The sequence below is a fragment of the Lathamus discolor genome, chromosome 5 (assembly GCF_037157495.1).
Source record: "Lathamus discolor isolate bLatDis1 chromosome 5, bLatDis1.hap1, whole genome shotgun sequence".
Classification (NCBI taxonomy): domain Eukaryota; kingdom Metazoa; phylum Chordata; class Aves; order Psittaciformes; family Psittacidae; genus Lathamus; species Lathamus discolor.
The window spans coordinates 10,969,339-10,992,184 of record NC_088888.1 but is presented as its reverse complement, the minus strand read 5'-3'; the positions used below and the strand labels follow the sequence as shown (position 1 = coordinate 10,992,184).

General features: G+C 45.4%; 1 protein-coding gene across 4 annotated transcripts in view; it reads left to right on the top strand.

Moving 5' to 3' along the window:
- Positions 1–1,285: 1,285 nt before the first annotated feature.
- Positions 1,286–22,846, top strand: part of CAPN13 (calpain 13) — a 48,086-nt gene continuing 26,525 nt past the window's right edge. For 3 of the 4 annotated variants that reach the window (XM_065682661.1, XM_065682660.1, XM_065682658.1), the window contains exons 1-9: positions 1,286–1,358; positions 2,670–2,824; positions 4,975–5,223; positions 13,475–13,544; positions 14,240–14,358; positions 17,968–18,101; positions 19,923–20,097; positions 20,995–21,066; positions 22,750–22,835. In XM_065682661.1, coding sequence (XP_065538733.1) covers positions 4,987–5,223; positions 13,475–13,544; positions 14,240–14,358; positions 17,968–18,101; positions 19,923–20,097; positions 20,995–21,066; positions 22,750–22,835 — 893 coding nt within the window. In that variant the 5' untranslated portion in view covers positions 1,286–1,358; positions 2,670–2,824; positions 4,975–4,986. Of the gene's footprint in view, positions 1,359–2,669; positions 2,825–4,405; positions 4,472–4,974; positions 5,224–13,474; positions 13,545–14,239; positions 14,359–17,967; positions 18,102–19,922; positions 20,098–20,994; positions 21,067–22,749; positions 22,836–22,846 lie in introns of those variants that run through there. The other variant, XM_065682659.1, reaches the window with a different exon arrangement.

Sequence of the window (22,846 nt, the reverse complement as noted above, 5' to 3'; positions counted from 1 at the left end):
CTGTTTATGGCCTTGATCAGCTGAATGCCTCCAGGGGTGGAGATGCTCCAGTCTCTCCAGGCTTCTGTTCCTCGTCTAAACCACCCTGAAGACTTCTCTTACTCCAACCTTGTGTTAATTTTCCTTGCTGCTGCTTATGCAGAGCCAATAGGACTCTGCCTGTCTGCTGCTCCCATTCAAGAGTCATCTGGCTCCACCTTCTTTGTAACTGCCTTTGGATAGTGGGAGGCCACAGTTAGGTCTCTTCCTCGTAGATAAGCAGACAAGCTCTTTCAGCCTCTTCTCTCACACTATGTACTCCAGCTCCCTGACCATCTGCTGGGTTTCTGTTGGACTTGCTGCATTCTCAGTGCCCCTCTTACACTGAACAGCCCAAAAGTGGACACAGCACTGCAGATACTGTCTCAAAAACACTGCACAAAAGGGAAGGATCACCTGCCTTCACCCACTGGCTATGCTGCCCAGGATGCTGTTGGTTTGCTGCACTGCAAGGACACATTGTTGGCTCTTGTTCAGTTTGCTGTCCACCAGGACATCGAGTGCCTTTCTTTCAAAAGCACGTCTATAGTCTATAAGAATACACTCCGGATTGCTGCCAGGGAATGCGTCCCTGAGAATGTGCCACACTCATTCCCTTGAATTTTGTGTCTCTTTAGGCTATCTCAGTTTGGGCTTCCAAAAAATGAAATAACCTTCTCCTTTCCATACTTTTGCTAGATCCTCTTTAGTTCTTTGGCTTTAGGCTTTAGGATAACGAAGGCCGGTCCCCTGGGTCTCCTGCATATATGGATAACTTTTACTTCCTCAAGCAGTCCGTACGGAAATGAAATACCAAGTGGGAGAACTGATGTGAATTTGAGTAAGAGCCCAGCGTAAATGCTAACAGATATTAGTCCGAGAGTATCCGCTGCGTTTGCTGCTGCAGACAGAATGACACACAGCTCTGATAACTTGTCTCCTGGTGAGTCCTGCCAGGCTGTGCCTGGATCCAGGGAGATTGCTGCATTTCCTGATGGTTTGAGGAGGAAAACAGATAACGTAAAAATGTGGGAGGTGCAAACAAATCCTGTTTTCTAATAAGCATAGCTTTAACAGGAATCTGTCAGCTGATACGCATTGATAGGTAACTCATCGTGGATGGGTAATAGATGTATATATATCTCTCTCCATGGTATGATGTCTGCATGAAACTATTACACCCAAGTCAGATTGCTTGCTTTTGGCCTTGAACTTGATTTCAACTCAGTTACGTTTACTTAAGGCGTGGCAAAAGCTGCCCTATAAAGGAGAACATGGGCAGTGCCAGCCTGTTTGTCACTGTTGGTGTTGGCTGGAGAGTTACACCGGAGGCATTGCAGGTAAAACATCCCTTTGCTGTTTTACTTAGTACAAGATGAAGCAGGTGAAATACATGTAATGGTGCTGGGAAGGCACCACAGACACACCGAGAATGATTTCTCTTGGAGAGATAGAATAAATTAGAGTCCCTGTCCTTAATGTTACCTGGAGGGAAAGAAAAGATGAATTTGCTGTCCTAGAAAGAGCCTCATAGTAAAATGGTAAGTTGTCAGAGGTAATTGAATCAAGTGGGAGTGGAGATCCTAAGATGAGGAGGTCTCTATAGTTACTGTAGGCTGCTGTTAAATGAGGTAGAAAAAAGGTATCTGGAACTGTCCTATGCTATGTATGCAAAATGAGAAGAAAATTGACTTAATAAATAGCCAGGAGGGAGTATTTCATAGGCTTTTTGGAGCAGAAGGTTGTGCAAGATGCCACTGGGGAAGTAATCTCCTGGAAGATTGCCAGATGCCTGGCTCTGGTTTTGATTTTCTGTGCTCTCAAGGCTTTCACATATTGTAGGTACAAGGAGATGTTGTCCATCTGAGGTCTGGGATGCCCAAATTCAGGTCATTTTGCTGTCAGTGTTTTTAATCTGAATGCAAAGAGAGCTCCCAAACTCACACTTCCCTTCATTGTAAGACAGTTCTGGAGCTGATTTCCTGAAGCTTTTACAATGCTCCAAATATGTGAATGGCAGTGTCTTAGAGGGGAAAAGTACTTGTAGTATATATTGAATATTATGGGTGAGGTGAAACGTACACCGATAGTTTGGAGTGTTTGAGGGGAAACAGGAAAAGAAGGGCTGCTGGCTTTTTGGCTTTTCTGGTGTTCTTTGTATTGTTTGAGAAAATTCAGCTGCTCTTCCTAAGGTACAGAAAGCCAGCTGAGCCATCATGGAATGGAAATGTTTTGAGAAATCAGTGGAAAGGAGAGGGTTCACTGTGAAGCAGATGCATGTTTTCTAATTGCCTGTTTTTACTTTTTACTCAGTGAAAAATATCAGGAGCCATTGAAGGAAATTATGTCTGTACTCTGACATAAATCTTTATGCAAAGTGTAATTAGCTGTCAGTAGCATTTGCTGCCATTGAGTACCTGATTATAATAGCGGCTTGACATCTTTCATGAATGAATGCTGGAGGGAAAGAGAGACACCCTTTGCTGCTGGTTTTTAAGCTGTTTAATGCAGGAAATGGTGGGTGCTTGTGGTTCCCAGGTTTGGTTTCTGCAGGGTTCACCAATCTTTTTGTTCTGATATCCTCAGGGACTCCCCTTTCTTTCCCATCCCTTCCAACTGTCACACCTGATCTCTTTTTATCCTCTCTGTAGCTTTTCCACTGTTCTCCTTCCCTTCCCCACCCTCACAATTTGAACCCCCGAGACAGCCAGCAAGAAGACGGATCTCTCCCTGCTGAGAAGGAAGAGGAATCAAAAAGGAGCAGCAGATGCAAATTGGGGTGTGATTTCACCTTTCTCGATTTCAGGTAAATAAATGTTTTGGAGGAGATGCCAGGACTAAGTAAATGTTCAATCCCTTGTGAATAATGATTTCCGTCCTTAGTTGAGAGGCAGTCTCTTGTTTTTCTCCAGAGTTTGTGTAACTTGACATTTGTACACAGACTATGTGTCTGTAGGGGGTTGGAACTAGATGATCTTTAAAGTCCTTTCCAACCCAAACTATTCTGTGATTCTATGTCTGGCACCGGCTTTTGCAAGTGTTTGAAATCCCTCCCTCTCTCCTCCAACATCATGTAGCAAGGACCAGTCCAAGGCCAATGCCTCCGAGACCTATTGCATTGTGACTTTGTCCCTTTAAAGTCTTTGTGCCTCAGAGTTCAGTAATAGTAAGAAGCTCCCCCTGCCAGGTAGGCAATATTCTGCTCCAAAAGCTGTTGCTGATGCACCCGTGAGGGTTAACCAGGAGAGGGCTGTGGCCAGGGTTCAGGATGCTTCTCCCTCCAATGGAGGTGGCTGGCAGAGCCTGCAGGTGCAGGCAGGACAATGCCAGCTAGGTATGGCTGCCTGCACAGTGGCAGGGATGGATATATTGCTCGTGTATCTGTGCATGTGTGCCCCCAGACACGATGCTGATAAAGTTATCCCTGCCAGGGAGAAGTAGTTAAGTGTATTCTTTTCTTCAGTCTGGATGCTAATTTATTCCGGATATGTTAAACAACGTAATTAAACACACACACACACACACGCTAAAAACTCTTGTTCTCTGTCAGAAGAGAGGGAACGTGTGTCAGACCCAGCCTTCAAGCTCTGTTAGTTTTAATTTGAGTTTTGGAATTACTAATCAGTTTTGCTGGAACACTGTTGCAAGAAATAGATCTTAGCATGCATGGGGCCTGGGCACAGTTTCAAATGAGTATTTGTTAAGAAGAAGCCATTCCCTTGTCGTGTTATGGTACATTACATGAGATTTATTTCCATTGTATTAAAAAATGCAAGCCCAAGGGGAATGTTCTCTTCTTATTGGCCGAGGGAGGTTTCTGAATTCTATCTGATTTTTTTGTGGGGCTTTTAATTAAAACGAGACGCAAAACTCCTTATTTTTTCTACACTGTTGTTACAGTGCCAGGAGGCCAAGTGACTTGAAGGATAGAGAAAGGGGATTACACTAAGAAAATACATGGGGGTGGTGGTGGTGTGCTGTATCACACCTTCAGTGTGTTTTTCACATGTGTGAACGATTCCCAACACAAATCTGAGGCTTTGCTCTTACTGGAGCCATCTGCTCTCTGTGCTGCACCAGGAACATCTTGGACCTACAGATGAGTTTGTTTGGTAGGAAAGAGCCTTTCGTCTACCAAAACTGTAAATAACTAACTAGAAGAAAAGGGGGGGGGGGGAAGCTGTGACATCCTGTGGCTTAAAAGTGGAATTAAGTGACTTCAGGCTAGAAATTAACACAGTGAAGTTGGTTAATTAAATGTAGGAGTGGCTTGCCCCGGGCATGTGGTGGATCTTCTAGTGCTAATTTATGAGATACATCTTAAGTGGAAGCCATGGGCAGGAACCGATGGTCCTGTATCAGCACTGTAGGGAGTCTAGTGGGTTGTCTGTGTAAGCTGGTTGGAAGCCACCCCCAATGCACATGGGGTCTTTGGAGCAGATCCCAAGGAAAGGTAAGTCTCTGCTTTCTTTACATCTTAGAGAGAGTGACCATCAAGCACTTACTAATGGAAATGAAATAAAGCAACTCAAAAATGCCATGTGCACAGGCATGGTATGTGGCCAGAAGAGCCCTGGGTACCTCACAGCATCGTTCCTGCTCACACACCTCCATCTTCCCCTACGTCTGCAGCTCCTGCTCATGCTCACTTGTGTTGCAGATGTACCTCAGTGCTAACACAGTGGCTTGCTAGTAGTTTTGCTCTCTGTCTTCAGGGTAGACTCAAAATTGAATTTGTAGCAGTGACAGCACTGGTTTAAGATAAACCAGTTGGGATTTGACAACGGCTCTTTCCCCGTGCATTTCTAGCTAATAAGGATTTTGTCACTGTGACTGACCTTAGCTTCGCAAGCACAAAACTCTTGGAGGCAGTGGGAGGTGTTTGCTTTCCCATACACTCCTAAGGCACCACTTTTGATCAGGAAACTAACAGCAGTCCATGTCTCCCTTTCACAGGAAAGGGACACAATGTTTGCCTCTGGCTCTGGTCTGATGTCGGAGTGGGGCTGGCAAACAACAGGGACAACGGGAAGCCTCCAGAACCTGAAGAAATTTAATAACCAGGACTTCAACCACCTACGAGCCTTGTGTTTGAGCCAAGGAGTGCTTTTTGAGGATGCCACCTTCCCTGCTCATGTCAGCTCCATCGGTCCCAACCTGCTCCCAGAGGATAAGCTGTGTCAAATACAGTGGAAGAGGCCAACGGTGAGTTATGCCATTTTGGGTGTTCCGTAGCCCTGCTGCTGAATGAGAGCACTGATAGCCAGGGGCTAAAGGCTTTCATCATAGGGATGGAAGGTCTGTGCTAACCAAGGAAGCTGGTTACCCCAAGGAGACCACTGGGAGCACACCACTGGGGGATTCTTGCTGTGGGATGTGTGGAGGAAAGATAACCTCTGTAACATTAATGATTTCATTGGGTGCATTTTTAGAGGAAGCTTGTTTCCAACAATGAGCCTGACTAGAACCAGTGCTCCCACTTTGATCTGCTTCTAGGGGTCTTTGTGCAGACCTGAAAAGCTGTCTAATTCTATTAAAGATCTCCAATTTCTGTAGTCCAAGCCACTGACTCAGCAATACCTATTTAAAGTAACTGGGACAAGGCATGAGATGAAGTGTGTTTATGTGCTGATTTGCAGTTGCAGTTTAGTAGACAGCTGTGATTATCTGGCATACGGATGTTTAAACTGGAAGGTGGAATCACATACTCAGCTCTTTTATCTGAGGACCTGCTTTAGGGAACCTTTCCATGATCAGACTGTGCTATATAGCACTGCTATGTACCATTTGCTGCTAATGCAGCTACTGGGTTTGCCATGTGCTGCTCCTTTGCTGGGTTTTGCTGAGCACAGCACTGGGGCCTGCGGCCTCTGGCTTTCCTGGGCTGGAGCAAACCAGTCCGTCTTCCTGAAGGAAACCCCCAGGATAGAGAGTAACTGTGAGAGACAGGACAAGACAACTGGGGAAGATTTATTTAGATGGCAGACACAAGTAGGGCAATGAAGCCTGGCAATGTGGTGGCCATGGCATAGCAGCATCAGAGGCTGCTAAGAGCATGGACATTGAAATCTATGGGATCCAGAATGGAAACAGGCTAGCACAGGGGCCCTGCAGAGCTTGTAAATGTGGATGCCTGAATGGGAAGGTGGGAAGCCCCTGCCTTGGTGTAAATGGAATGTGATGTGGTGAAGCAGGAAGTGGAGAAGAAGCTGCAACCTGGACACCAACAGGGCTGTGGCTGAGTATTGTGGTAAGAGGGATGGGACCCGAGGCTTGAACTTCTCACTACCTGCTGCTGCAGCAGGGCCTGGAAGTATCAGAGAAGTTGTGTGTGCAAAGGTAAAGGCAGTTTCCATCTGTGTTGGTGCTTTATCATGTGGCTTGTAAAGTGAGCTGATTCAGTATGGGAGTCTCTGAAGGGAGAGGAGAGTCAAAAGCACCAGGACAACATCTGAAATGCCACCTCTAACTCTGCAGTAGTTGCAGTTTCCCATCAAATGGAGGCTGTTCCAGGCTGTGTTTTCATCCCCAGGCCCTCAGCCTATGTCCATTGAAACGTGTGCAATTTCTAACAGAGATTTTGCATGGGGTACTTCAAACATTACTAGAGGTGGGGCTGGAGGTACCAGATCCAGTAGGAGCTCTGCAATTAACTGTTCTTTTGGTTCACCCACAGTTTTGAGGAATGGAAGAGAAGGTCTATTTTAAACTGAACAAATTATTTTCTATAGCTGAGCTTTTCCAAAGCCAAACCGAAGGGAAATTCTCCTCCAAGAGTTATGTCAGATTTAAAAAACTGAGGTGCTCCTTTAGAAATGTTCAGAACAAATGAACTTTTGTGCTTTTCCTTCACACAAGCAGTTGAGTGGAACAGAGGAAGTCATGGAATGATCTGCTGTTGCTGAGCACACAGTTTTGATCAATTAAGGTTTAGGCTAAAGATTTCACTCTGATTCTGACCATAATGCATAGTACTATACAAATGCAAAACGAAACGGAATTAGGATGATCCAGACAATGTGAATTGTAGTGGTGCCGAATGTGGAATGCTTTACCTTTGCTAACATTGCTTATATTTTTGAATGTGATATGTACCAGTATCTGAAGGGGGCCTACAAGGATGCTATAGAGAGACTTTTCCTTAGGGGCTGTAGTGATAGGATAATGGGTAATGGGTTCAAACTTAAACAAGGGAGATTTAGGTTAGATACTAGGAAGAAATTCTTCCCTGTGAGGGTGCTGAGGTGCTGGCACAGGGTGCCCAGAGAAGCTGTGGCTGCCCCATCCCTGGCAGTGTTCAAGGCCAGGTTGGACATGGGGGCTTGGAGCAACCTGGTCTGGTGAAAGGTGTCCCTGCCCATGGCAGGGGGTTGGAAATAAATGATTTTAGGGTTCTTTCCAGCCCAAACCATTCTATGATTCTATGTGTGAGAGGAGATAACAATGTACTCAACCAGGCCCTGCATCAGGGGTAGCCCACCGCTGTGCTCGATACGGTACCCATTACAAATGTTAAGGATAGTTCCTAATCTTCGGTGCTTATGCTTTAAAAAAAGACTAAAATGGGCAGAGGGTGAAGCTGCTGAAGATTTTTCTGGAGTCTTCAAGGTCACAGGACGCTGCTCCTGCGCTGCTCGCCCTTTGTCTCTTCAGGACCCTGTAGCTTCCTTATGGAGGGAGGGTTTGCTGAGCAAAAAAAGTCCATCCCCTGCGTAACACAGACTGTGATATTTCGGGGGCAACCAGAAGAGAGGGAAAAGCTAAGGTAGACAGGCCAGGGTCAACATGAGAGAAATCGCTGAGTGCCTCTGATACAATTTGTAGGAGTGTGGGTGGTGAAAGGACTGAAGTAGCCAACATGGGTTTCCTCTGCATCATCAGTCTGTTCACAGCATCAGGGCATGGAGTTCTTGGGTATTTATCTCCTATCTGGTGTCAGGGGAAGGGAAGAATAGGGTCTAAGAGAAGTCCACCAGTCTGTGGCCTTGGGTAGGAGCCACAGAAAGAGGTTGCTTTAGTTTGAGCTTGAGCAAGGGATATATCATTTTTTCTTAGCAGAGGCTCAGAACTGTGCTGCTGCACTTAGCATCTAAAAAGCATTTTGGAAAATGACGCATTTTGAGCCAGTGCTTGTTTGCTGGGAAAAGCGATTTGTCGTTTGATTCAGTAATTCTGCAAACGGGCTTCCTCGCACTTTTTCCATCCTTCTTCTGTCCCTTCCTAAAGCAAATGTAACCTCCTGTCAGGAACTGAGTGATTCTTCACTGCTTCTGGTGATCATTTGTTTATTGGCATTTTATTTAATTCCCAGAAAATACCGTCAGCATGAAGGAATTTTGAACCCAGGAACTGACTAAGCCAGAATGGATCCTTTAAAAAAAAAATCATTTTGAAGTCAAAATCTTTCCAGACAGATACACTGAGCTGGAGTTCCTACTGCATCAGCCTCGGCCTGTCTAGCTGGAGAGGAGAAAAAGAGGTTTGGTTCAGGCAAGAAATCAGACAATGGTTTGTAGTTAACCTAAAAACTTCACTTTTATATTAAAGAAAAAGGGGGGGGGTGTGTGGAGTGAGAAATACAGATTGTCACATGAGCTGCTTTAATAAAGCAAGTTACGAGAAATGAGTAGCAATGAGGGATAGTGCTACTTGCAAGTCTGTCGACTTGAGGCCATTCCCTGGCATGAGCCAAAGCTGCTTGCCAGCTGTTCCTGATGGAGTTCACAGCTCCAGTGCTTCCCAGGAGCCACAGGGCCCTTGGATCCTGCGCAGTATTTCTCCTTGATGGAAATCAAAATCAATTCACCTTATTTTGAGGGTGCGCGTGCAATCAGTGTAATTGAGCAGCGTTTCCAGGCTGCCATTGTGTCAGACCTCGCCTATTCGGCTGATTGCATCTGACCTCAACTTCAGAGTTCACATCTTTCAGCTGGGGAAGCTGCAGTGCGTCTCCATTTATTACCTCTATCTTTCTGCACAGGCTTTAAATGAGGAGGATTTATTTGCATAGTATCTCCTGGATCTATTGATTTTTGGAGAGGGCTGGTTATGTGTGTGTGTTGGGCAGGGGAATGCATGGATCCCAGGTTAAGGGAAAAGCAGTGCTCTGATGGTCTTGCCTGCCTCCCTCTTTCTCAGGCTGGGGACTCAGCTAGCAGGATTGTACGGTTGTGGTGTGGTGACCACAGTTGGTAATACCCAGCTTGTACTGTATGGTCTAAGTGGGAGGTTTCAAGACCTGTAAGGAAACCACCTCTCAAAGGCTTGGGGTAGACAGGTCTATCTCCCTTGTTTACCTCTGTTGTATTTACCTCCTGTGTTTGCAACTGTCATTGTTTTTTAGCATTGAGCCACACAAAGCAAACCGGCTGCAGGTCAAATCCGAGCTGGTTTCTGTTCCTGCTGGTTGCTGGATACCAGTCCATCCCCCAACAGGACTTTGCTCTTACATGTGTGGGCTCCCCAGCTGTGAGGAGTCTGATGACCTGCATCTTCCATTGTGAAAGCAGGCTGGGGCAGAGCAGGGGTTTTTAAGCAACTAAGGTATTTGTATTGACCACAGGTAATTAGGAATTGAGCTATTCTGCTGTAAAGCAGGGAGCTGAGTTCTGGTGGTGCAAGCAAAACCCTTGAGATTAGCCCAGTTCTTCCTGTCTAAGAGAATGTCAAGGAAAAACGCAATATGAGTTTACAAAAGTAAACAGATTAGGCAGATTCACAATTCCCACAAGGCCTAATAAACCCTAAACTGTGGATAAAGCCTTCAGCCTGGGAAGTCCTTTAGCCTCCAAGTGGTGAGAGTGGGAGAATGTATACAGGAGGAGCATTAGTTTCAGCTTGCTTGGTTATTCCTTTCCCTCTCCAAGCTGTTGGAGACAAGTCATTGCAACAGGCAGACCTTTGGTGTGTGCCAGCACAATCTGTCCTTTGTTCTTCCCTCCCTTGTTATTCCAACCATCTTATTTCTGTGTTAGTTACCCTGTGGAGTTTCCTGTGGTTTTGGGACGTACGTAATGGTGTGCCTGACCCCCTCCTCAGTGCACTGCTAGTCAGGTTCCCTCACTCCAGGGAACTGCTTCTTATTCCAGAGCAACACTATTCCAGGCACATCAGTGATGCTGAATTAAGATTTGTCTGTCTGAGAACAGAGGTTGGCTTTCAATTAATCACAGCCTTTTTATTTCTTCTAACTGGTGTGTGTTAAACAGGGAACACTGCGGCTTACCGTGGCAGGATATGTCAGGATGGTGGAGTGGGAGCAGGAGTGATGCAAGTGCAGCTGAAGGGAAACATGCAGTGCTGTGGCAGGAACAGAAGCCAGGCTGGGATTTTACTGTAGGGTTAAGGTGAACTGATCAGGAGAGTGCTGTGCAAAGAGTCATCTCCTGCTTCTTAATCTCTTGAGCCTGCACTTGATCATGCTGGGCCAGTGGGGAGATCTGTGGGAAAGTGGCCATAGCCAGATCACCATACTGAGGATCAGCCTGCAGCCAGACTGACTTATGCTGCCTATGAGATCCCACCTTGGGCTTCCAGTTTTCCACAGGAATGTTTGACTGTGTCCTTTGCATGTGGCCTACATCTACACTACTCACCTCTAGCTTCTGGGGACTTGTTCTTCCTTAAGAATTTCAAGCGCTTATAAAAAGAACTTTACAGGCAAATGCATGTACAGCGCTCTGTCCTTCCACCTCTCAAATTAATTCTCCATCTTGCCCTTTGGATAAACAGTACTTCTGTGGTAAGACTATTCCCCAGAGGATGAACTGGTTTGAGCTTGAACTTCTCTTTTATTCTGAATGCATAATGAAATCTTCAGTGGGCCAGGGAAAGCCAGCAATGATAGCTTTGTCCTGGGGGGATGAGTTTAGGCAGTGTTTGACTTGCAGACCATACGGCTGCCTTCACTGCTGGACTCATGGGAGCTCTGAGGATTAACCACGTGTCTCCTTGAGCTTCCTCTTCTTTTCCCCCTCTGGCTAAAACTGAGAAGTCTCAGGGAAGATGCTGCAAAGCCTCATCATAATTTCACAGTGAAACAGGCGGCTGCTTCTGGACAGACTTATAATTAAATCTGTGGTTTCTCTATTTGTTGCGCAATTTGAGCACTAGCAAATACTGAAGCATACTGTAAGGGTGGTGAGGCACTGGAATGGGTTGCCCAGGGAGGTTGTGAGTGCTCCATCCCTGGCAGTGTTCAAGGCCAGGTTGGACAGAGCCTTGGGTGACATGGTTTAGTGTGAGGTGTCCCTGCCCATGGCAGAGGGGTTGGAACTGGATGATCTTAAGGTCCTTTCCAACCCCAACTATTCTATGATTCTATGTTTTGTGTAGTGGCAACTCTGTGCTTAGCTGTGTTTTGCACTAGTAGATGATGGTCTCTGGTGTTTTATGACTTTGAAGGAAGAGGAGCTAACTGGAGGCTTCCTTTCCTCCCTTTACCTCCTGGTTGAGGAGGCCCACATTTCCAAAGCACTGCACCCAGCACATTTACGTCCTCTCTAAACTCTTTCAGAAACCCTCTGTGTCTAGCTCAGGCCCTCTCCACACAGCATCCTTCAAGGGAACAGCCATTCCACCACTGACTGCAGGGGTCCTGCTCTTCCAGAGCTCTTCTGAGTATCTGGTCTTGCAATACCCCACCGCTGCCCCCTCCTGCCTTTTCTGCAGCTTCTGCTTCTGAATCTGCAGGAATGCACCCTGCTGGAAACAAAGCTTAATGTATTGTGGTTGAGGATTATAGCCAGAGTGTTTGCCTTCAGCTTTTGTCCCCTATGATAGCCACAATCATCTGTATGCACAGTCAAAGCAGGTTGGATGGGGCTGACTTCAGAGCATGTCTTCTTTTTTTAGGCAAAATTGCTGGCTGTTCTCAGCAAAGAACCTGCTTAGTGACTCAACCCATCCCTGTTTGTTTACTGGGGAGTTAAATGTCTTGATGGGCAATAGGATATCTGCTGAGGCATCTAAGGGGCTGACTTTTCAGCTGGTCTCTGTAACAGCGCACTTTAAGAGCTTTATTGTCCCAGCAGAGAGCAGAGCATCAGCTCTTTCCTTGGGAATCTGCGTAAGAGAAGCAGCTGTCTTCCCATCAGTTTCAAGCTGATGTTTCTATATGGTGGTTACCCCTATGGCAGCTCTGCATTGTAGCACATTCATCAGAGCCCAGCCACCCTGCCTGGGGCAACTAAGACTTCAACAGCCTCAAAAATGATGGGGGAACAAAAATACCCATTCCTTTATGCTGTTGGTAAATCTCTTGCCAGAAATGCCTGAAGTCCCAGGATAGGTGTGACTGGCTACACAAAAGCATCTGCCAAGGAAGATGCCTGCCCAGGCTGCTTTCCCTGGTGTCAGCAGTGCTGTGGGAGCATGATGTGTCCACCAGCCTGGAGCAGCAGCATTGCGTTGTATCTTCTCCTGACAGGGAAACTTCTTGGAGGGGTTTGATCACCGTGAAGCTGTTTCAGAAACCTGACAGTGTTTGCTAATGCTGAGCTCATGCAACCGTGCGAGTCACGTTGTGCGCTGGTCTCATTTTTGTGCAGCATGTCAAATCGATTTGGGAGAAGAAATGCCAGGGCCTGTTTAAGGATGAGCTGCTGTATTATTTCTCTTACTCAGATGGGTTTTTTTTCTCCCTTTTATCTCTTCATTTTCTCAGGTGTGTGATGACTTTCCTATTTAAGGCTGATAGCTCTTTTAAAACAGATTTACCCAGCTGGGGTGCGCCAACGGTATCACAAGGGATGCTTGGGCCATTCCTACCTGAGCAGTCAGATATCCCAGACCAATAGCAGACACAGATGGGAAAATGGTTCACATTTCTGTGTGCCAACCAGGCTCTGGAGTATTTCCCCCTTCACTGCCCAAGCCAGACTCAAAGAATGCAAGGAAAATTCTCCCTGAACTAAAAATGTCAGCCAGGCCTATGGGATTTTACAGCCAGAGATTAAGCTCTTTTTCTATAGCTTCCTCACCAGTGATGAAGAGCAGCCCTGGCTGATCTGTATTAGTCCTGCATGGAAACAAACAAGGCTCAGAGAATAAAATGTTCCTAGACCCACTGCTGAGCTGAAGTACACATCCTGCTCTGCACTGCTTGGAAACCTCTGTGTTTCCACACAGGGAGCCCATCTCTCCCTCAGGAAAGAGCATGATTTTATAGCCAGGCTCAGAGCCCTCTTTGAAAGGTGTTGTTAGCATTAGAGAAACCCAAATGAAAGCTCACACCCAGCCACAAGCCCCCATCCCTAGGAAAAGCTGAGAAGACTAAAGAAGAGATGCCTCAGTATCTCTTCTGGTTCTGTTGGTGACAGGCAAAAAACATCAGGGCTCAAGAAGGAATAGTTTTCGGATGTGGAAAAGGTAAGCAAGCAAGGGGCTCCAAGGGGCAGTAAGACACTGCTGGCACGGGAGGGTACTCATGCTGCTCTTTGCATTTTCCTTCCTCCAGGAACTGCAGAGAAATCCTCATTTGATCATAGATGGAGTTAGCAGATTTGATATCATGCAAGGAGAAATAGGTAAGGTCATATTCCTGTTTTGGAAAAGACTGGCACAAAGCAATGACCTGTGATTGTTTTGCTATGTTCTGAGTGCTCGGTGGGAAGACCATGGTAGCTGCAGTAAGCAATTATTGCAGGTCAATCCAGACTCACACAAGTCCACACACAATTTATTGCAGATACTTAACAGAATTCCCAAATGCAGCAGCTCTAATCCCTGTTACTTATTTATGACAACTGCCCTCTATGTATATAAGGACAAGGTGCAACTGAGATCGGGCAGATGCTTCAAGTACAAGGGTCACAGTTCTGGGATAAGTAGGCACAGCTCCAACATGTGTCTGCACCCTATTGGTTCCATCGGTTCTCCTGGCCCAGAACCATGTTTATCTTTGGGAGCAGCTCTGCTCCTATGTAGAAATGTCGTTCCATTTTTCACCCCACTGAGAGATTTGAAGATTTCCTAAACAGTATTCTAGATTGCAGGTCTCAACATGACCACAAAAGATAGGAGAATGAAAGTAAAAGAGAATGGCTGGGTGGCCATTCAGCATTCAGTGCTTTGGGGGCTGGAAAGGAGGTGCAAGAATATCGGTTTCTTTTAACAAACCAGTTCTTGGATGTCTCAGATGTTGAAGTCCACCCTCCTAAAGAGTTAGTTATGGTCCACAGTGGTAACTGACTGAATGCACTGCATCCTTATCTCCCTTGAGGTGACTGCTGGATGCTGGCTGCCCTGGGCTCCCTGACACTGCAGAAGCAATTTTTGGGAAACGTTTTACCAAGGGATCAAGGATTCCAGAATGATTATGCTGGGATTTTTCATTTCCGGGTATGTACTGTCTGCTGTATTGGTACTGCTTGGGCTTCCTGGTTGGATTATTCAGGGATCCAGGCAGCAGTCCTAGATCTTGACAGCTTTGAATGCTGCGGTTCTTCAGTGCTGACTCCCAGTTCAGATATTTGCAGACAACCCTGAATTTTCCAGTGATTCCTTGTGCTCCAGGTGGTGCAATCACATTGCAGAGAATTGGAAAACCTTTCCTGAAAGTTAGAACTCCAGCGATACTGATACCAGCTGTTCAGATACATTTAGATGTTCAGATACATTCAGATACATACTAGATGGCATTCTAGTGTCTGCTGTGATTTGGACAGTTTGTTGTGGCTGTCACCACACCTGTGTTGTTCATCTATTTGGATTCATTTTCTCTTTCCCCGTATACTTCCTTGCTCTTTTAGCTCATGGAAATGGCTTGAAATTACAAATTCTTGGAGACAAATCAGAGGAGCAGGCTTTTGATATTCTGAAAGGGGATTTATTTCAGAGAGAGAAGAACTCTTGCAATTCTCTGGGTGTCCCAGGGAGGTGACAGGATAGTCACTGACAGGCTTTGCTTCCTTGTATCTGAGTGGACCAAATATCTGCGGGATTAGAAACACTTGCAGGACTATTAAGTTCCAGAAGCTAAACTGGATGTAGACAATCAGTAGCTACTCAACCATTCATCATCCCCCTTCTTTCACAAATTGTCGTGTTATATGTAGTTCAGTACCAAAGAGCTCTGGCACTGAGACTTCTCTGACTCCTGAGACCTCTCGTGGAGCAGCACCAGGAGGATTATCTTGCAGGCAGTCTAGATTTTGCTCTGTTCCTTTGCTCCTTGGAGTACCAGATGTTTCTGTATTGGCCTATTTCCAGCATGCAGAGGTGCACTGTATGAGATAAACCAGCTAAAGGGACAACAGCCTGCTTCAAACACATTAAAAGGATGCAAGCTAGATTTTCTTTCATGAGAGCTTTGGAAAGATTAGTTAGGAGCAATCCTTAAATCTTAAGCAGTATAAATACCTTACAGTATTTGAAAATGTTTTCACTGTCATCTCATCTGCAAATCAATGCAACTCTTTCTGGCTTTCCTTGAGCAATAAACCCCTGAGAAAGCTACTCTGAATGGAAATGCTTCTCTGCAATGCTTTCAATTATTCCATCAAAGATATTTTACTGCCATCCACAGGCTAAGCCACCAGTCCTCTGCTCAGCGAAGAATCACAGATGAGCCATATCATATGCTAATATAATAATTTGAGCTTATAACTTTTTTTCACCTTTTTGGATCTGGAGCATGTTGCCTCTTGGGCTGCTTCAGTCTTCCCACACAACACTGGCTGTTCAGCTGCAAGAGCTGCAAGCACTTCATCAGCTGTAGTAAAGATGAGTGATGTTTTTATCTAGGGAACAATTACACTGATACTATTTCACCAGGGATAAAGTTAGCCCTGTGTTTGTATGGGAATCACTTTCTCTGCCACAGAAGCTCTGATGCCTGTGAGGCAAGGTGTGCCACATGTTGTGACAGGGAGCAGCAGCAGCTCAGCCTGGTTAGAAACTGAAGTATGCGGTAGGGGCTGTGTATGGCACAGTGCAACAACTCAAAACAGGGGGGATCTGCCCTGAGTGCTAACGTCCCTAACGAAATCTTTAAAGGACAGAAGTGGTCAAGATCTCTGTTTCAGGACACATCCAAAAGGTGCCTTCTAACACCATGCAAAAGAGCAGTTGAAATGGTTGGGGTTTTCACCTTGCTCAGTTCCAGAACTGGATTTACCCAAAATCCCTGCCAAAGGAAGAAAATAATGGGGTGAAATAACAACACAGTATTGTCATCTTGCAACTGTCCATTTGTTTTTCCTTCTCTTCTAAGCCCAGGAAAATGAAGTCCTGATTTAAAAGGCTCCCCATAAATGTAGAAGCGAAGAACTTCCCTCTTTGCAGACTGCCTACACAGGAATTATTTGTTTCATTTACTGTCATATTCCTAGCTGCAGTACTTTAAATCCTGAGGGTATAAAGGAATTCCATGAAGCCAGACTCTCAAGTCTGAAAGTGAAAGCATTGGCCCTCTCTGAAGTCATATGCAGGACAGTGGCTTCTCCTGTACCCCTCTTGCACTCCCAGAGCATCCTAGGATTTTCCATGAGGTTTTTCATTCCCATTGTGGCTTTTTCTGTCTTGGTGAGCTCAAGATGAGGCCACTATCTGGAAGCCTGCGGCAGTCAGGGCAAAGCAGCTCTCTTTATCCAGTGAAGGAAAATACAGTGCTGCTTTCAGAAGGCCTCCAAGCTTCATTTCCCTACCAAAGATGGCCAAAGAACCTGGAGTTTTGGAAAACATCACGCAGTGGGTTTGGACTGCATTAATCCCCATGGACAGTTCCATATTGTTTTCCTTTTTCACCTGTTGTGCTTGCACATGTTGCACCATAGGGAAGAGTGGATGGATATCACACCTTTTCTCCATACAGACCTGTTGCCTGGTGTTGACTGGTGACAGTATGTTGGATGATGAAAGGGCAGCTCCTTTTGGACTATCCCTTCGTCTGTCTCTCTTTTGGGTTAAGGACAGCTGGTGGCAGGCTTTTCCTCAAACCCTATCCTGCCAAAATCAAACAGAACCCTCCGGTTACTGCTGGAGCTCAAGTTCAGAAGTCCAACTGTGCCACCTCCTGCCACAACCAATGTAGGAAATGAGGGGCTGGGGTGAGGCAGGATGTGAGTAGGATCAAACCTGCTTTTTGCTTAGCAGACTATAAACTGCTTTGCTGCTGGGCACATCTGGTCTTGTGCTTTTCTAACAGAACAGCTCATTTTGAGGTTTTTCATTGACCAAAGCTGTTAAAATAAAATCATGCTGGACTAAATCTATTGCTGGCATACTTCCACTGGAGTCCTTAGCATTACTGCAAATAAGAGCTTGGCCTCTTATGATTGCGAATCATGCTAAGCTACATTAATCTGCTAATGACTCTGCAAATGGTTCCTCTAGTTCATCCCAAAACATCTTTTCCCCTATCTTCTCCCTTGAAAGGTTTCATCAGCTGGATCAGCTGGAGAAACACCTGCTCTGTCCACATGCTGGAGAGACCGCCTGCATCCTCCTCATCTATCAAGGAGATGGATAACACCTCAAAACAGTCCTTAGTCAGTACACAGTCCCTGTCCATGACAGTACCTCAGAGTCTTAGCTGAAGCACAGAGGGAAGAACCACTAGAGACTGAATCTTGACAGAGGCTCTTTGGCCAAGAGCTGTGCTGCAGCTAAGTGCAGCTAAGGAATAAGGCTCACTGAACCATCTGCATGATTGTTCTTTATCGTCTTGAATGCTTCCTATTGCCCAAGAATATTTGCATATTTCCCCTGTTTAATATTTCCTCCCACTATTTACAGGACTATTTATATTCCCAAATGACTTCCCTTGCCACTGGGAAATCCAGCCACTTGGGAGCTTGCTTAACAATTAGCCTGAAGCATTTCAGGAGAGAACTTGCACATATCCATGTTTTAGATTAATTCCTGTGCTATTTCAGGAGGCTGTTGCTTGGCATGAGTATTAGCTCTTGAAAGAGGCTCATCCGTACTCTTTCTTTTCTTAATTTCCAGTTCTGGCAATATGGAGACTGGGTGGATGTTGTGATAGATGACCGGCTGCCATTCCTAAATGGAAGATACCTGTCTGTACACCCTCGAACGTCAAATGAATTCTGGCCATCCTTGCTGGAAAAAGCATATGCCAAGTAAACATACCTGGTCTATTCTTCTGCCCAGTGCTGAATGCTCTCTACATGTGGTTTCACCCTTTGCTTTACACAAAGCATGCAGTGAGGAGTTCAGGGTAACAGCTGTGATTGTTGTGCTATGCTTATGCAAGGAACTGTGGCTGCACACATACACAGAGCCAACATAACCTGGAGCTGTTGGTCTCAGGCCGAAGACCTAAATGCACCCAGTCCAACTCTGGGATGTTAATGCCTGGAAAGTAAAATGAACTGGGCAATGGCTGGTGACACAAAAGGGGCTGGGCATCTCCTCCTTACTTCAAGCAGACTTTGCCTGTTTTCCTTTCCACATTTTCCTCTGTTTAAAACTGTGAACTCTAAGCTGGAATTGCCTCTGTTTACAGTGATTAATCAGAGATCATGCAGACATTTGGAGCAGGCAATGAGAGGATGCATGGCTGAAGAACATGTCCAGGCACAACACATGCACTCCAGTGAGTCTCTGGTCAGCTTTCATTTCACACAGAGGATGCTGACTCTTGGCTGAGGTCCCCAAAGTACTGCAGGGCTAATGATGATTCATAAAGAGATAATCACTCTTTTAAACCCTCTGAGGTGTAAAGAGATTAGAATGTGGTCCTTTAGCACCTGTAACGTTGCCCGTTATCAAACATGCTGAAGAGACATTCATGTACTAGGGGTAGTATAAAGGGCTAGAACTCGGTGCACCTGCCCTAGTTCAAGCTGGTGTAACATTTGCAATGCAGTAAAGGGAAGCTGAAGAAGAGAGCTAATTGTTTTGGCAGATTTGGTCAGGAATAAGCAAGTGTTAAAGCAGCATTTGGGCGTCTCAGGAGTAGGATACATTTTGCCCAGAGTTATCTCAGAAAAGTTGACTCAGGATTCAGCATCAATTTGCTGCATAAGATTTTAATTACAAAGCAAACCAAACCTCTATTAAATTAAAGTTGCAAGCGATGCTGTTTATGAGATTCCCATTTGAGAAGTTATTCCCCGGTGCCCATGACAAATTCTTTTCATCAGTGTAGGACAAGGACAACCCTTCAAAATACAATTAGCTGCAGACTTCATTTGATCACGTTCATTAAATACAGTGTGTATGGTGGGGTTTAACAGCATGCTCTACCTGCTCTAAGTACGGCATGTTCCAGCTTATTTGCTGTCTCAATAAAAAGCGCACGATAAAAACAACAAGGACTGTGGAGGCAATATTAAATTATTATCCTATTATTGCACTCTAGCAGAGTGAATTCAGAACAGTGCTGAAACCTCATTTATGTCCTGCCTTGAGAGCATGGGCAAATACCTTCACCTCTCTCTTCTTCCTATTTTGCATTTGCAAAGGGATACTGGCCATTTTTGTGAAGAATCATGACAAAATATGATGTAGAAACTAACAGTTCAGCTCTGCTTGATCTGAAACATCCATTTGAGCTATTCAACCCTTGGCTCCCTTCCTGTTCAGAAAAAGGAAACTGGATACTTCATGATGCGATGCAGCTCATATCCCTAAAATGTCTGCATTGGCATGAGATGAACCTTACTATTTTCCTCTGTCTGTAAGTGGCTCCGGACAGCCGTGTCACATGTGGATGAATACATAGGGAAAAAGTCCCTCTGCCTCATTAATACCACAGTGTGTGTTGTGCTTGGTCATGTATTTCAGTCATGTTTCCTTTCATTAACTGGTCCCAGTGTCTACACACCCCATGCTCACCACCTTGATGTGCATGTCCATTTTGGAAGCCATCACTGTGCATTGTATATTAAAACAGAGTGTGAGGACTAACTAACTTCTTGGGGTTTGGTTTGTTTCAGGTTGCAGGGTTCCTACCAGCACTTGCATGGAGGGTACCCTTCTGATGCTTTAGTAGACTTCACAGGTGGAGTCCAAGTACAGTTTTCCTTGAAGGATCCTCCTCCTGATCTGCATGAGATACTGAAGGCAGCCGACAAATCTCATTGCCTGATGGGGTGTAGCACCTCAGGCCAGGTGAGTCACAGGGCCAGCAGCATCCGTTTCCTGGCTTACTATGTGTGCATAAAGGCTGCTCTTTTTACTGAAAAAGGAAGTCCAGAATCACTCTGTGCAATAGTTACGGTCTATGGATGCCTGAAGAGATCTTGGCAGCAGAAAGCAGGCAAGGTTTTGCAGTAAGGAATATAAAGGCTTTTGGTAGATGTGTAGATGGATCGCTCTGTCAGAGTGGGGTCTGTGGCTTCTCTCCTGGCTAATTCCACTGCAATAGAGTGGTATCTTCTAGCAGCAGGACTGATTTTGACCTCCTAGCTTTGTGATTGCTTCTAGCAAAGCCAAAATGCACCTCTCTTCTGTGAGAGGATGCTATTATCGCCTTGTGATTTCAGGCTACAGGTGTTACTGCTGGGAAGCTGCAAAAGGCTTTGTGGTGCTCAGCAAGTGTCTTGCTAAAAGGCTGCCAAGGCTTCCCTTTACAGCATGTAAAGGAAGACTGCGGAGTGTGATATATGGTGCATGTAGTGCCTGCCTGCTTCATCGGGACACGAAGCTTGTCTTCCAAACAAGCCAAGGATTAGCCCCTCAGCTCAGGTGGCTGATACTGGGCTGTGGGTGGCAGAGAAATCCTGCCAGTGACCCAATCCAGGTTATTCTGCAGTTGCAGCAGCTCTGGTCCATTGAAGAACTTGGAAATATGTGAGGACCTGTAGTGTTGTTAAATTTACTGACCTGCTTATGGCTGCAGTGGGAACAACAATCACGTTCCTCTGGAGCCAGAGTATCTGAGATGATGCTGTAGCCAAAAGTAAGTCTTGTGTTTTTCTGCCATGCCAAGTTACAGTTGTGGGAGTTGATGGCTATACATCCGCAGTGTGGCAGAGAGTTAAAAGCTGTGCTTTCTCCCTTCTGCAGCTGATGAGGAATATAGAGCTGAAGAATGGGATTGTACAGGGTCATGCCTACACTGTCACTGGAGCTGAGAAGGTAAGATCAAAGACTTGTTCTTGTATTGGTGATCCACTACAGGACAGTCACATTGCTGCTCTGTTCAGAGTAATTTTAATTAGCTTCACACTTAGGAGGGGTTGTTGAAAGCACATAACTCAGATTCCAGGAGATGGAAGGATTCCGGCACAATGGGAATACGGAGAAAAATCTATTTTTTCTCATGCAACTTTAATTCACTTTTGGTTTAGGACACTTCAACAGCAAATATAGCATTTCCAGGGATTTGCATTCCATGCTGACTCTTAAAAAATTCGCTTTTCCTTTTCAAATGGGAATAGAATCACTGGCTGAAACTCTGGAATTTGTCATATAATGCAGATCTACCTTTGTTCAGCTCAATCATAAGCTGCCAAAAATCATTGTGTAAATAACTCACAGGTTCAGGAACAGCATTTCTCCATCTTTTAAAGCTGTTCTACTCATGCAGAAATTCTCCTGGCTAGGAATTAATATTGCTGATCTGAAAACAGGACCCATTTATCACTCAGATCAAAAGAAATGGAGAGATTTTACAGCGAGAAGTCAGAACATGGCTTACCCCAGTAAGCTGTAGTGCACACAGGGAGTGCACACAGTGAGCATGGCCAAGAAGGAAACCAAACAGTGGCTATGCTATCAAGCAAGATAGTTAAAACACATTTTAATTTCAGAACTTAAAGTACTTTGGAAAGGGGACTTTGTTTTACCTAAGTTATTTTCTCCCTTCTTCCCATGATTTTCTGTATAAGCTTGGTTTTGGTTCACAGCAGCGCACGCCATGGCATGCTGTGTGCTGTCATCAGTCAGTGCGCTTCTTGTTGAAGGATGCTTGTAGCCAAGAAGCTCCTAAGTGGAAGGATGAGGGTTGCTGGGCTACAGAGAAAGCCCCAGCTGGTTGTCCCCAGCACAGGGGTGGAAGGATCCTGAATGCTATTGGAGAGGAAGCGGGCTGTTTCAGCATGGTGCTGCTCATGATGTGTGCAGAGAGGAGAAACAGTCTTTGCCCCTTTGCCAAGGCATCCATGGGGGTGTCCTGTGTGGGATGAATTGAGGCTGCCCACGGGCTAGACCTTTGCTTGTGAAGAGGCTGCCATGGCATTTGTTTCCAACACTGTGTGCATAAGGAGAGTTGGAAACAAAAGGTTTGCTTCTCCTTTCCACTTTGACTGGTGAAAGTGAGTTGCTTCTGGTTTAAACCAGTAACAGCAAGATGAGAAATGCACTGGAACCACAGCTGTTGGAAGCCACAGTGCTGTAGATATAGAGCCGCAGATTCTGTTTATCATCATCTCTTCATGCTGACTGTTGACATTCACTCCAGGCAGTCTGGTGACCTCATTCCGCAAAGTTTCTGCCTTTGCTGACTCACAGCATCAGATGTGCAGAATTAGGCACCGGCATTTCCCAAGGCTGCTGAAGTCATGTGGTGTGGCAGGAATGCTGCTGCTTCCCTGGGTGTCAGCTCTTCACTGTCTTCAGGAAAGCAAATTGGGTGCAGTTTTCTCCCACGTCATTCCTTTACACTGTAGCAAAAGGCACTGATTTTTAGCTGCAGTCAAATGAGATCAGAAGTTAAACCAGGTCTCAGGCACGGAAGAAGATCCTTTTTATTAACCACCTCATCACTGAATATCAGAATTGTGAAAAGCTGTGACTGAGTTTATTTTTCTTTCTTTATAGATACAGTACAAGAACAGCTGGATACATATCATCAGGATCTGGAATCCATGGGGCCATGGGGAGTGGAAGGGGGCTTGGAGTGATAAGTATGGTCTTA